General features: G+C 37.9%; 1 protein-coding gene across 1 annotated transcript; it reads right to left on the reverse strand.

The window, feature by feature from the left end:
• Positions 1 to 804: 804 nt before the first annotated feature.
• On the reverse strand, positions 805 to 15,294 carry LOC149841005 (transmembrane emp24 domain-containing protein p24delta7-like). Its single transcript, XM_090004624.1, has 4 exons — positions 14,809 to 15,294; positions 14,445 to 14,654; positions 1,333 to 1,409; positions 805 to 1,183 (listed from the first exon to the last, which is right to left on the reverse strand). The coding sequence occupies exons 1-4, from the start codon at positions 15,025 to 15,027 to the stop codon at positions 1,039 to 1,041; spliced, it is 651 nt and encodes a 216-aa protein (XP_089860750.1). The 5' UTR covers positions 15,028 to 15,294; the 3' UTR covers positions 805 to 1,038.
• Between the last annotated feature and the right edge of the window lie 367 nt (positions 15,295 to 15,661).

Genomic DNA, 15,661 nt, shown 5'->3' on the forward strand with positions numbered 1-15,661 from the left:
TTGAAATTCCAGTTTTTTTTTATTTATTCAGTATTGGTGTCGCCTTTATTCCCATTAGTGAGATACACAACCCTGTATCAAGAGGAAGGGGCTCACTTTTTTTTTTTTATATTTACATGGAGAAACCGCTCCCAAGATCAGAGACCTAGCCATGCTGACTCTGCCTGTCCTGACAGCCTAAAACTCCATGAGCTTACCCCTTGCCCCCAGGGAGTCACCACGTTTCAGATTGCACAAGGCTTGATGCTCATGGGAATTTGAACCTACACCGTCCGCCTAGCAGCCTAGGCTCCATCCCACTATGCCAAACCCCTTTGGAGCGGGGAAGGGGCTTACATTCTGAAAATGAGAAAAACCTATACTACCATTAACCAGTTGACGAAGGTGCCCAAACAATGAGCAAACCCGCAACATTGAACAGAAGGTTTACCAAAACACACCCACCCAGAATATGAAAAAAACAAACACTTTTGATTTTGCTTGCCCAAAATGAAACCAAGAAACGGCCATCCTCGTGCCATGATCAAAATCATCAAATGATCCTGGAACACCAAAAAACTCATGACTAGAAGATGGAGCTCCCACATAATAGACACGACGAATCCCTGCAATGATGAAAAAAGCCTTTTCTGGTCAACATAGCAAGACTAGCGGCGCAACAGTCCCTTTTTTTTTCCTGCTTCTTCCTCGGATAGCCACGGAAGGATAAGTACGACAGAAATTTAACCGACCCCTGCCATAATGGTAACTCTACCAGTCCAGCAATCTCGTTCTTGTAATCATAATAGTTAGGGCCATGGAGAATTTGCAAAACCATCTCTAACATAAGCATGAATGTGAAAAACCAGAACGTCAGATACATCCTATGGTGACATTTCTAGTAAGAAATTACACTAATATCAATCAATACTCTGGCTTGTCTTTTTTTCTTTATAGAAACAATAACAAAAATGAACATAAATGAAAAAGGATGCAAGAAAACTTCAATAAGTTACTGTGCAGCAGCATTAATTAGAAATGCCGAAGTATATTATGAAGCTAAAGAAGCTTCTTTCTTTCAAAGAAGGTCTTCAGATGCCATAGCTGCAACCCTGCCACTGATAAACATATGATGAGAGAGAGGAAGCTCAATGAGGCCATATTCGAGTCTGTGTTTCTGTTAAGTTCATGCATTTCCTCCTCCCTAGGACACCAAGCAAACAGAGAAAACACAAGACAGAGAGCAGTTTGAGGTAATAAGAACATGGATATGGAAAGACCACCAAATAAGCAGATTTTCCCAACAAAAAAAAAGGGAGTCTGGGAACAGAAAACAATTAAAACTATCAATACCTCATTCGCAGATGGAACATCTCTTCATGGATTGATTGGACAGTCTCTTCCAATTTTTTTAACTCCATCTCCATAACCTGAAACAAGAATGGGAATGATGAGAATTGATTTTATGCCCTGTAATCAACAAAAAGTGCTCCAAAAGATCATTAGCTGGGGAAGTTGAAATGGCAAGTTTGTCACAAATGCTTTGCCATGTTTACCGAATTTTCACTCTCTGAGGCTTTTATCCAGAAAACCTCATAAAAGCACATCTGTAAAAAAATCTTATAAGAATAGTGAAATCAAGTGGATGTTTTACTGCGCACAAGGGCTCTGCTCATCTGGTAGGGGCGTCTTGTGAATGTCATCAAGTTGACGGGACGTCAAAAGTCGCATCCATATACAAGAGAGCAGGAAAGAGAGAGACCCCACTAGCTGTTGGGGAGCTCCCAACAGATAGCTTGATCAAAATGACCAAACAACCCCATAAAAAGGAAAAAATAAAAATGCAAATTTTTTTTACATAATAACCTATATATATAACAACTCCAACCTTCAGATCTGCCTCCAAACAACTCAGATAACCAAGAAAAAACTGTTAAATTATGTACATTAATCATATAATGTAATATATATATTTTATATATATATGGTAATACATATACATATATTAATATATATGTATATGTATCTACTCAAATATATATATAAAATATATATTTCTATTTATTTTGTCATAAGGGTAGTTTAGTCTTTTCCCTATTTTTGCGCACATTCACTTTTCGGATGTGACTGTAATTATTTTTCTTTTATTTTTATTTTTCTTTTTGTTCTTTTTATTTCTTTTTGGTTGTGTACCTAAATGGTACCTTGGGGGGCCCACCAACATAGTCGTTGGGCCCTCTCCAACGGTCACATTTGTGACCGTTGGAGGGGCTCCAACGACTATGGGTGGAGCCCCTCCAAGGCCCCCTTTAGTGATGTTATAAATAGGGGTTCTCCCCTTTGTATTTCTCCATGGCTTTGAGTCAAAGCCCAAGTTCTCAATAAATTGATTCCATTATTTCATGCCTTTGTGCATTTGTGAGTTATTTGTGGGTTGTGCCTTTTGTGCACAAGTGTTCTAAAGTGTTCTTATTGTGCTTTCGTGGTGGGTTCAATATCAAGAATATTAAGGTCTTGATATTAGTATCTTGTTGGAGATACTTTCACATGGTATCAGAGCCTCGTTGGAAGAAAGAAGATCGTGTATCTCGCCTCGTGTGAAGCACCTCGAAAATCGTGCCCTCAAGCTAGTGAAGTTTTTGAGTAAAGCACTTGCTCCGGGCAATATTTTAGAAGCAACTTTTGTCAAGAAAAGGTTGAAAATCCGTTAAGGTACGCTTTATTTTTCATCTTCTCTTCTCCATAATGGGTGAAAAAGACTCCCACTTCTCCCTTGGTTTTAAACTTAGTGGTTCAAACTACCATGTTTGGGCCGGCAACATGGAAGCCCACATCAAAGGGAAAGGTCTTTGGGGTTATGTTCAAGGATCCATATCGGAACCCGAACCCAAGCTTTCTATTATAGAGAAAGGGGAAATCAAAATTCTTGAAGGAGAAGATAGACAAAAGGCCTTAGAAGAATATTCCAAAAGGCATGATGAGTGAGAAATGAAGAACTTCAAAATATTGTCTTGGATTTTTTCGTCCGTTGAAACCAAGATCAATGCCAACATCATCAAATTTAAAAGGGCCTCCGAAGCTTGGTTATACCTTGAAAAAATGTATACGTCAAGAGACTTGTCTCACAAATACTACCTCCAAAAGAAAGCCTTGACTCTTCAACAAAATGATTTATCTATTCGGGAATATTTTGCCGAATTATCATCTATTTGGGACGAGCTTGCCATGCTCGAACCAAAATGGAGTGGAGAAGCTATTGAGTTAAGGCACAAACAACTTGAGGAAGATCGTTTCTTCAACTTCTTAAATGGTCTTAGACCCGAATTTGAGCAAATTCGGTCCTCCCTTCTATCGGCTTTTACCTCCCCATCTATTGAAGATGTCATCACCAAGCTAAGTGGTGAGGAAACACGTATGGGGATTAGTAAAAATAACCCAAGCATTCTTGCTACACCTTCTCAAAATGACTATGAAGTGGTCAATGCCGTGTCAAGACCCGGTAATAATTTGAAGACCTACAAACCGCCCCATTTCAAAAATCAAGGGCAAAATGATCGATATGGCAAGAGAGATTATAGCAAATTAACTTGTCATTTTTGTAAAGAACCGGGACATATCAAACCCAATTGTCCTAAATGGAAGAAATTCCTCGCCGCGGCTTTAGCATCCCAATCGGAGGAACGGCCTTCAACATCGAATGAACCTCTTTCGCTTCATCAAATTATGGATGCTCTTCAACCTCTTCTCAAAGGAGGCACTTCTGGAGCCGCCATGTCATCTTCTTCCTCTCTTGGTAAGACATCTTGGCTACTTGATTCTGGTGCTTCGTTTCATATGACTCTAAGTCATTGTTTTCTCTCTAATTATTCTGAAAATCGCCTTCCATCTTTTGTCTCAACCGCGGATGGAACCCCTCTTGAAATTAAAGGAATGGGTAATTTTGAAAAACAAGATTTTTTTATCCCAAAAATTCGTCTTATTCCAAAACTAAACTTAAATTTACTTTCCGTTTCTCAACTCTCGGACTATGGTTGCGATATAAAGTTCTCTTCTAATAAATGTTGGATACAGGATCGCCAGTCCGGGAAATTGATTGGGGAAGGCTCTAGGAGAGGAGACCTCTACTATGTTGATTTTCTTAAAATTCCCAAGAATCAATTTTGTAATGTTGCTCAAAACAAAGATATTCATGTATGGCATAAGAGATTGGGTCATCCCAACATTGTTAAAATCTCTTATTTGCCTTTTGTTAAGCATCTTTGTAATGAAAATTTTGTTTGTAATGAATGTATTCTTGGAAAAATGAGAAGTCTTCCTTTTCCTCAAAGATCCATGTTTACAACAAAACCTTTTGAAATCGTTCACTCCGATGTATGGGGTCCAGCTCCGGTGATATCCAAGGGAGGCTTCTCGTACTATGTTATCTTTGTGGATGATTTCACTAGGTTTAGTTGGATATATTTTCTTAAACATAAATATGAAGTTTTTTCAACTTTCAAAACATTTCATATGATGGTTTTAAATCAATTCAATGGAAATTTGAAAATTTTTAGAACCGATTCGGGTGGCGAATACCTTTCCAATGAATTTAAAAGCTATCTTGAAAACTATGGAATTCTTCATCAAAAATCTTGTCCCAAAACCTCCCAACAAAATGGGTTGGCTGAACGGAAACATAGGCATATTATTGAAACCACACGAACTTTGCTCATTTCTCAAAATATACCGAAAAAACTCTGGGCGGAAGCCGCTCTTACCTCTGTCTATCTCATAAATAGACTTCCATCTAAAAACTTGAATAAGATTTCCCCGTTTGAAAAATTATACGAAAAAGAACCTGATTATAGCAGGTTAAGGGTTTTTGGATGTAAATGTTTTGTCCTTACTGATAAAAATGACAAACTCTCCCCTAAGGCCATTCCTTGTGCCTTTCTTGGTTACTCTGAAACTCATAAAGGTTTTCGCTGTTATGATGTTAAGAGTGATAAACTTTATGTTTCCAGAAATGTAAGCTTCTTGGAAAATGTTAGTGGCTTCGAAAAACTTGAAACTAATGATGAGAATATAGATTATTCTTTTCTGTTTGATTTATTAACTGAAGATGATGATACTAGCGATGATGAAACAAATCTAAATGTTGAAACTCATACTGATCAACCCATTAATGAAGAACCACATAGAGATCCTATAACCTACTCTCATAGAGATAGGAGTACTTTTAGAAGTGCCCTCGAAAGATATGATAGTGGGTCTACCCCTTCAAGTGAAGGAAATCTTCGTAGGACCGAAAGATCAAGAAAACCTCCTTCTAGGTTCATCTCATATGAGTCTTTTTCACCAAAATATAAAGCATGTCTAAGCGCCATTCACTCGTACATAGAACCTAGGGATTTTGAGGAAGCACGTAAATACCCAGAATGGATAGTTGCTATGAACAATGAACTTGAAGCCCTAAAGAAAGCCAAAACCTGGGAGTTTCAAGATCTTCCTAAAGATAAGAAAGCAATAGGGTGTAGATGGGTGTTTAAAGTCAAAACTAAGTGTGATGGGTCTCTTGAGAGATATAAGGCCCGCTTAGTTGCAAAAGGGTATGGTCAAAAATATGGGATTGATTATGAGGAGACTTTTGCCCCCGTTGCTCGGATGGTCACCGTCCGATGTCTTATAACTGTTGCTTCAATAAACAAATGGAACATCTATCAGATGGATGTTAAGAATGCGTTTTTAAACGGAGATCTAAACGAAGAAGTATATATGGATGCTCCTCCTGGAATGGAGTATCCTAAAGGGAAAGTGCTTCGTCTTCGGAAAGCACTGTATGGTTTAAAACAAGCTCCCAAAGCTTGGTATGATAGGTTTAACTCTGTGATGTTAGATAATGGTTTTTCATCATGCTTTACTGATACTGCTTTGTTTGTTAGAAAGTCTAATGCAGGGATTGTTATTCTGTTGCTATATGTGGATGACATGCTTATTACTGGGAGTGATTCTAAAGGGATTAAAAGCATAAAGTTCATATTAAAGGATAAGTTTGAAATGTCTGATTTGGGTTTCTTAACTTATTTTCTGGGTATTGAGGTTGCATACTCTCATAGAGGGTATTTTTTGTCTCAAACTAAGCTTGCATCTGAGATTATTGACAGGTCAGGTATTACAGATGATAAAGTTTGTGAAACTCCTGCTATAGTAGGAGCAAAAATGCTACTCCCTACAGGCAACTAGTAGGCTCGTTGATGTATCTAAGTATCACCCGACCAGATATCTCACATGCGGTGCATACGGCAAGTCAATTTCAGCATGCACCAACTTCTGTTCACATGGGTGCTATCTTGCGTGTCGTGAGATACCTAAAGCACACTATTAATAAGGAAGTTTTTTTGTCTTCCTGTTCTGAGTTAAAATTAATTGCTTATACTGACTCTGATTGGGGAGGTGACCCAAATAACCGTCACTCCACCACTGGTTTTTGTGTTTTCTTAGGAGACTCATTGATCTCATGGAGATGCAAGAAGCAGCAAAAGGTATCTCTATCATCAACTGAAGCTGAATATCGTGCCATGGCGACTACTACCATGGAAATTGTTTGGATTCATCAGTTGCTGGAAGATATGGGAATCAAAATTGAAGGGCCTACCAAGCTTTGCTGTGACAACAAAAGTGCGATTTATATTGCTAAAAATCACACTTTTCATGAACGGACTAAACATATCGAGATGGACTGTCACTATGTTCGGGAGGCGTATCTCCAAGGAATCATTGACCTTCCATATGTCACGTCCGAGTATCAGTTGGCAGACTTCTTCACTAAAGCCTTGTGTGCTCCGCGCTTACACTTCCTTCTTAGCAAACTCTCGGTCATCCTGCCCTAAGTTTGAGGGGGGGTGTTAAATTATGTACATTAATCATATAATGTAATATATATATTTTATATATATATGGTAATACATATACATATATTAATATATATGTATATGTATCTAATCAAATATATATATAAAATATATATTTCTATTTATTTTGTCATAAGGGTAGTTTAGTCTTTTCCCTATTTTTGCGCACATTCACTTTTCGGATGTGACTGTAATTATTTTTCTTTTATTTTTATTTTTCTTTTTGTTCTTTTTATTTCTTTTTGGATGTGTACCTAAAAGGTACCTTGGGGGGCCCACCAACATAGTCGTTGGGCCCTCTCCAACGGTCACATTTGTGACCGTTGGAGGGGCTCCAACGACTATGGGTGGAGCCCCTCCAAGGCCCCCTTTAGTGATGTTATAAATAGGGGTTCTCCCCTTTGTATTTCTCCATGGCTTTGAGTCAAAGCCCAAGTTCTCAATAAATTGATTCCATTATTTTATGCCTTTGTGCATTTGTGAGTTATTTGTGGGTTGTGCCTTTTGTGCACAAGTGTTCTAAAGTGTTCTTATTGTGCTTTCGTGGTGGGTTCAATATCAAGAATATTAAGGTCTTGATATTAGTATCTTGTTGGAGATACTTTCACAAAAACATATAGAGGGGCAGTAGCAGGAATTACATAAAAAATCCAAAACCCACATTAGCTGAACTCCAAAAAAGACATGGAAAAATCACCAATATTCTTCTAAAATGCCAAACTGCTGAATGAATAATGGCCCAACCTGTAACAGCCCTTTCACTGTTCATGCATGATGGCATCAATTGATGCCTTCATCTAGCTGGATGAGTCAATTTCTTTGATGTATGGAGCCTTAACATGGCTCTGATACCATGTTCTTCAGCCCGTAGCCACATCTTGATGATTTCCCTCTTTAGTTATGAAATCAAAGAAAAAATAGAGGGGAAAGAAGAAATAAGAAGAAGAAGAATAGAGGGAGATGAGAGAGAGTCAAAAGAGGATTAGGGGCCCCGTACTTCCCCCCTCTCCACTTTTCTATTAACTTTATGTGGAGTATAAAGTAAAAAATACCCCCTTCAACAAAAAGTAACTATAACCTATGCACAAGTATAGTCAAACGTGAGAAACATAAAGGATGACAAAAAAGACCTATCTCAAAACATAAACTGTCATGCCCCAAAACAGCCTATATTTGGTCTAGTCTTAGGGTGCCACTTCTGCACAATTTATTTGTCCATGGGTTTTAAATAAATCCAACAAAACTTTGCAAAAGAAATAACAAAATCAACATTTACATAGTATACAAACAACTCTATCTAATACTCATCTTTAATTAAAATCTCCAATACAAGAAAATACAATTATAAGATGATTATCATGTCCTCTAAAAGATCAAACTAATAACCCCAATGAGGATCAGATGCTTGACTTCCTTGTCAAAATACCTTGTAAGCATCTCCTTAAATTCTTGCTACTGTTATCAAAATTCTCATTCTAAAAAAACAATAATAACATGTAATGAGTTACAGTAAGCAACTATTTACAACTTCAATAATTAGGCATATGAGGGTTTTAAAAAGAGACATTTGAAAAGGAAATTTTTGAAAAAGACAAATTAATATATCTTTAATCGCTTTTGCAAACCTCATTTAAATAATAAAACCAACTTTTAAAATGCGGTACATATAGAAAATATAATGAAATATGCAAAAATACAAACAAGGGCCTCTAAAGGCTTACAAGATTATAAACACAAAGTGCACATGCACATACACAAAGTCCAACTAAGGGACAATACAAGAGCACAAAGAAACTACACAAGCACTAAGTGCATTCAAGACATCAAAGAAATAAAAAAGAGGAACACAACAACATAAAAAATATTCATATTATTGGGCATGAATGCTTAAGAGAAGCATTAAGTTACAAGGGGGGGATTACCGCCTTTATATATACAAAAAGGAGCTCAAGAGCCCTTGGGACCAACCCCAACGGCTCTATGAGCTAAGGACTTTAATGCACTTAGCTCAATCCAAAAAGGACAAAAAAAAGAAAAAAAAAACTAAGTGCCCCTAATGGGCACAAACTATTATATGTAAAAAGATAAAAATTACCCCTGATGGGTATTTACCTATTTCAATGATAAATAAATAATATATATATATATATATATACATCTTAACACCTCCCTCAAACTTACGGTGTGATATACCGAAAGTTTAGAATACAAAAAAAATAGAATCAATGGCAAGAATCCAAGTCTTCAAGTGGCTTTAATGAAAATCTCCACCTTTATGAAACATTAGAGAATTTTGCAAATACAAGTCTTAAAATGCCTTCATTGATGATCATCCACAAACGCCTTCATTGGCTATCTCCATCTTCATGATATAATGCATCGAAGATATGCCTTTATTAGTCCATCGCATCATTAAGAACCTATAGAGAAAACAAAATAAGGTACTCTCTTGAATTTTCGAGAAAGAGGTAGTGGTCACAGTATAGGAGGAAGAGGAAGGCTTCAATGTACATATTGTGGTAAACTTGGACATCTTGAAGATAGGTGTTGCCTCCTATCCCATCACCTTCAAAACTCAAGTTGCTAAACTCGAGGCAGAGACTATACCTACCTCCTCCAGTGATTCAGTTATCCTCAATCGTGCAGATTACGATGAATTGGAGTCTCACCGGCTTCCTAGTTTGAGTAATTCTATGCTCGTTGTTGATGTTACATGTTCTACAGGTGATAGCGTGAGTTATCAAGGTAGTAGATGGATTATTGACTCAGGTGCATCTAGACACATGTGTGGGACTCCATATAATTTTTCAAAGTTAAATCCTATTGTTGAACCTCGCAATGTTATACTTGTTGATGGGAGGTCTTCTCCTGTTGTAGGCCAAGGAAACATTTTCATATCCCCCACACTTCAATTGACAAATGTCCTTCATGCTCCTTCATTTTCTCAGAAGCTACTGTATGTTAGTCATATTGCTAAGAAGAATAATTGTTGGGTGATATTTGATCCTGTGTATTGTATTTTTCAGGACTTGCTGATGGGAAAGAGGATTGGTGGAGGCCATGAGGAGGGTGGTGTCTATTATCTTCATCAGCCGGTTGGATCCATGAATTTTGTGTTTGAACCATCTTTCAGTACCTAACAGTGGCATCTCCGTCTTGGTCATGTTCCTTTGTCAAAGCTTCGTAGACTTATTCCTCAGATTTCTCCGTCTAATTCATTTCAGTGTGATGCCTGTCAATTGGGCAAACATCACAGAAGCTCCTTTCCTTCTCGTCAGAGTCCATCAAGTCAAGCAATGTTTGAGATTTTGCATATTGATTTATGGGGACCTATTAGAGTACCTAGTCGATCTCAGTGTCGTTATTACTTAGTTATTGTTGATGATTTTTCCAAATTGTCATAGGTTTTCTTAATAAAAGAAAGGTCAGAGGTTGCCTCCATTCTTATGTCTTTTGTCATTGAAATAAAGACTCAATTTCATTCCCTTGTTAAGATTATCTGCACTGATAATGCTCTCGCATTTCAGTGTGATGCATGTCAATTGGGCAAACATCACAGAAGCTCCTTTCCTTCTCGTCAGAGTCCATCAAGTCAAGCAATGTTTGAGATTTTGCATATTGATGTATGGGGACCTATTAGAGTACCTAGTCGATCTCAGTGTCGTTATTACTTAGTTATTGTTGATGATTTTTCCAAATTGTCATAGGTTTTCTTAATAAAAGAAAGGTCAGAGGTTGCCTCCATTCTTATGTCTTTTGTCATTGAAATAAAGACTCAATTTCATTCCCTTGTTAAGATTATCTGCACTAATAATGCTCTCGAGTTTAAGTCCAATGAATTATTACAATTTTATCGAAATTGTGGCATCCGTCCTCAAACTACTTGTGTCATACATCTCAGCAAAATGGCGTTGCTGAGAGAAAACATAGGCATCTTCTAGATGTAGCTCGTACTCTTATGTTGCAATCAAATATGCCACCCTCATACTAGGGGGATGCTATTCTCACTGCTTGTTATCTCATTAATTGTATGTTGTCTTCATCCTTGGAAGAACAAATCCCTTTTCAAACTCTCTATTCTAATGCTCCATTGTTCCCAATTTTCCCCAAAGTATTTGGATGTGTTTCCTTTGTTCATAAACTTGGACCTAACCGTGATAAATTATCTGCACAAGTCATCAAGTGTGTCTTCCTTGGATATCCAAAAAATCAAAAAGGCTACCGGTGTTACGATCACATCTCCCATCAAGAGTATGTTAGTGCAGATGTATCTTTCTTTGAATCTGCTCCTTTTTTTTCTACCACTGCATCCAGACTACATGTTGAACATGGTGATACCTTGCCTCTTCTCATTACTCTTTTTCCCTTTGAGTCATTTTCTCAGTCTATCTCTCAGTCTCCCACGAATGCTCGGTATCATGATCCTCCTCTAGTGTACACTCGAGGATCACCACCTGAATCAGCACCTACATCTCTAATTTTTTCAGAAGTAAGTTCTCCTGAAAATATTAAGATGTCTAATGTTGATGATGATAGACCTATTGCTTTCAGAAAAGGTAAAAGACAATGCACATTACATCCTATTTCCAAGTTTGGTACTGAGGCATGGCTTGGGGTTCACATGAAGAATTTTATCTCTGCTTTATTTGCCACTTCTGTCCCACTTAATCATCATCAAGCGTTATTAGATCCTAAGTGGAAGCAAGCGATGCAGGTTGAGATGGATGTCTTGCTCTCATGCGACACATGGGATTTGGTTGTTCCTCCCACTGATGCAGATATCGTTGGATGTAAGTGGGTCTATACCATTAAGTATAACTCGGATGGCTCAATCGAAAGGTACAAGGCTCGGTTGGTCGCTAAAGGGTATACTCAAACATATGGAGTTGACTTCTTTGAGACTTTTTCTCCAGTAACCCGTCTTGGGACTATTTGATTGGTCATATCTGTAGTTGTTCATTATGGATGGAGTTTATGTCACTTAGATATGAAAAATGTCTTCTTATATGGGGATCTGTCTGAGACTGTGTACATGCAGCAACCTCCCGAGTTTGAGGTTCATGGGGAGTGTAGCAAGGTGTGCAAACTAAGGAAGGCTATATAGAGTCTTAAACAAAGTCCTCATGCATGGTTTCAGAAGTTATTTGAAATTATGTCTGCATTTAGCTTCAACAGGTCATCTTCAGATCACTCATTGTTTATCAAGAAAACCTCCGTTGGTATTGTGGTTATAGTTGTATATGTAGATGATATTATTTTTACAGGGAGTAGTGCAAAGGACATCTCAGACACAAAGATTCATCTTCAGAAGCACTTTGTCACAAAAGATCTTGGTTCTCTTAAATATTTCTTGGGCATAGAGGTGGCCAGAAACAGTGAGGGGTTAGTTCTATCACAGAGAAAGTATGTACTTAACCTACTGCAGAAAACAGGGATGTTAGGTGCCAAACCAACCAATATACCAATGGATCCTAAACTGCAAATGTATGATGAAAAAACAGAACCTATTGACAGTAGAAGTTTTAGATCCTTGGTTGGTAAACTTTTATATGTCACTGTAACAAGGCCAGATATCTCCTTATCCGTGAGCAAGATCAGCCAATTCATGGACAAACCTACTCGAGTGCATTGGCAGGCAGCTATGATGATTCTCAGGTATTTTAAATCCTCTCCTGGAAAGGGATTGCTATATAAATAAAGCTCCAACTTTGATATAATTGTATACTCAGATGCAGACTATGCAGGGGCCATCGATAATAGAAAGTCCACCACAGGGTTCTGTGTGTTTGGCGGAGGAAACTTAATTACTTGGAGAAGTAAAAAACAAACGGTGGTAGCTTGTTCCAGTGCTGAATCAGAATATAGAGCTATGACTCAAACAACTGCTGAAATGATGTGGGTTAGGTCCATTCTAAAAGATCTACAAGTGATGATTTCATCCCCAATGTTGATGATGTGTGATAATCGAGCAGCCACCTATATAGCTAACAATCCATATTTTCATGAGAGAACGAAACACATTGAAGTTGATTGTCACTATATACGTGACTTAGTGCAGGCGGGGCATATTTCTACTAATCATGTGACTTCTGAAGACCAAGTTGCAGACGTCTTTACCAAGCCTCTCGCAAGTGCAGGTTTCTCAAGATGTTGCAGCAAGCTGAGCATGATATATATATATATATATGCTCCAGCTTGAGGGGGAGTGTTAAAAGTAATATTCATAAATCTAGGGGTGGTCATACGTAATTTAGCATAATTATGTATGCCTACTTGTAATCTTGTTCCACCTAATCACCTATTTAAATAGGTGATTAGGGTTAATGATCTCTCTCTCTCTCTCTCTCAGATCGATCAAGGACTGATAACGTCAACATTTATTAATGCTTCAAATTTAGAATTTTAGTAGATGAAACAAGAATTTAGAGAGGCACTCACAAGATACTTTGATGAGGATATAGACAAGTCAAGTATTTTAATCTACAATGAAGTTATTTATTTATAGTTTGATCTTTTGGAAGGCATTGTAATCATCTCACAGTTGCATGTTATCCTATATTGGAGATTTAAATAAAAATTAAGTTATTAGACAGAGTTGTATAAAATGCTTTGTAATATTCATATTCCTGGTCTTTTAGAGCTTATTAGGTTTATTTAATTCATGAGGACCCGATGTCAGAAATGAACAGCCTGATAGTCACATCCTATGACCGGACCTAGGGATGTCAATGGATCAGATTTCATCTGAAATCCGACCAAATTAGACTCCATTTAGCTGGATTTGGTAAGCCAAACTATATCTAATTATAATCAGATGTGGATATGATTTTGACTTTTTGCTACAGAGTCTGATTTAATGGTTATCTGAATCCGATTACATGTAAAAATTTGATTTTGGTATGAGCTTTTCCCATTTGAATCTATATTCGTTTAGCCAACATCCGATTAGTCAAATCTAATATTGGCTACATCCAACCCAAATCTAAAATGTTTACATCCCTCCATAGGTCTATTTTAGGACTGACATTATCTAATTCATAATTATTTGATATGTGATACTATGATTTTATTTTGTAAATAAATATCATTGTTTCTTGCATTATGAATTGTTTACAATTTTTTGTATTTTCTTATTTTTTGGACTTTTATAGATTTTTATGAAAAAATACGATTTTTTTATGATGACACAATACACTATGCGTCCTATTTTGGGCCCAACCGATATAGGTTTTTACAACCTTGGTTTTTGCATCCGCTAAGTAATGAAGAATAAGAACAATTAGAACCATATCAATCGGAACTTGGGTATAGTTGAATAAACCTACACTTGAAACCCTTTGATGTAGAGATCCTATGCATGCATGAAACAATGTAATGCTCTTATGATGGTGACGACCTCGAGTTAATCCCCCTGTGGTCTCAAGATATGCCGAGAGATCTCAAACAATACAAAATCAGGGAAGGTTGAATGGTAGATTATAAAGAATAATGGGATGAGCGAAAACGATTGAAGAAGCCAACAACTCGGAAAATAAATAGAGACAGACAAACAAAAGTTGTGGGCAGCTTGCTCACATCGATGTGCCCCTTCTTGGCGACGTTAGGCCAATCCCTGGCAGTGATGCCCGTCTTCCACTCGAACTCGACGGTAACAGTTGATGGTGGCTTATGATCCTGAACCCAGAAGCAAGCCATGTAATCTCCTGTCTCAGCCGAAGTAAATGCAAAATTGCCCGATTCCACAAGGTCCGCAAAGTGAACGATATTGCCAGAAGGAGAAGTAACCTAAGCAAGAAGAAGAAGAAGAAGAAGAAGCAGTAAGATCATAATGATTAAGAAAAATAACAGTAATACTGCTAATAGTATTCAACATTCGACACGCTCCAAATAAAAAAGGACAGAACGGGCGAGATAGGAAGATGATGATGATGACTTTTACCCTGACGGTGAGCTTCTGGTGGTCGGGAAGAGGCGTTCCTTCATCATGCTTGACAACGTTGTACTGACTGACAGTCATGGCGTTGATCTTGATGTCCTCCGCTATGCACTTGGTATGCCCCGATGGAAGGTCGAAGCGGAGACATTGGATCGAAGGAAGCCCTAGAAGAACCATCACTGACACGACGAAGAAGGAGGAGGATAGCCTCATCGACCTCATGATCAATCGACCAGAAGACGCTTTTGATGGGAATCACGAAGAGGAGGGAAAACAGACCAGAGGAGGCAGAGGGACAGACGACAAAAATAAATAATTAATCACGGGAATGAAAAAAATCGTCGTGGTTGTCGAAGGAGACACCGATCACAAGGTCGATCGAATAGCGAGGGGAAAGGGGATGCTGACGGTGACGATGTCCAGAAAGAAAACGAAGAGGCGTTGACCAGGAGAAATGCAAGTCTTAACAACACGATGGTGACGGTGGTGGAACTTGTCACGATATCTTCATGAGAGGGAGGGAGGTCCTTTTATTTCTTTGTAATTAGGGTTGTCAACGGGTCGGGTTTGGTTTAAATCCAGGTAGAACCATACTTAAATCTGATTTGAGATGATGGTATCGGGTCCGGACCCCAGTCTAATCGGACTCACTATAAGAGAAACCATACCCAAATTCTGTAAGGATTAGATGAACCAGACCCAGTAAAATAATATTTTTTAATATTTTTAAATTGAAAAATTGAGGACCTTAATTGAAAGTCGGGCCAGGTCTGGTATGAAATTTTAAAAACCATACCCGGTCTCATATATTAATCACACCCTTCGACCCCAACCAGATTCTAATCAGGTCTTCTTA

This window comes from Nuphar pumila, chromosome 4 (assembly GCF_984573655.1).
Source record: "Nuphar pumila chromosome 4, dmNupPumi1.hap1.1, whole genome shotgun sequence".
In the NCBI taxonomy this organism is placed as follows: Eukaryota; Viridiplantae; Streptophyta; class Magnoliopsida; order Nymphaeales; family Nymphaeaceae; genus Nuphar; species Nuphar pumila.

Coding starts and splice junctions, on each gene's coding strand:
- LOC149841005 (XM_090004624.1), bottom strand. CDS start 15,027: ATGAGGTCGATGAGGCTATCCTCCTCCTTCTTCGTCGTGTCAGTGATG. Junction 14,655..14,808: donor ACCAGAAGCTCACCGTCAGG/GTAAAAGTCATC, acceptor CTTCTTGCTTAG/GTTACTTCTCCTTCTGGCAA. Junction 1,410..14,444: donor CCAAGAAGGGGCACATCGAT/GTGAGCAAGCTG, acceptor TTCTTGTTTCAG/GTTATGGAGATGGAGTTAAA.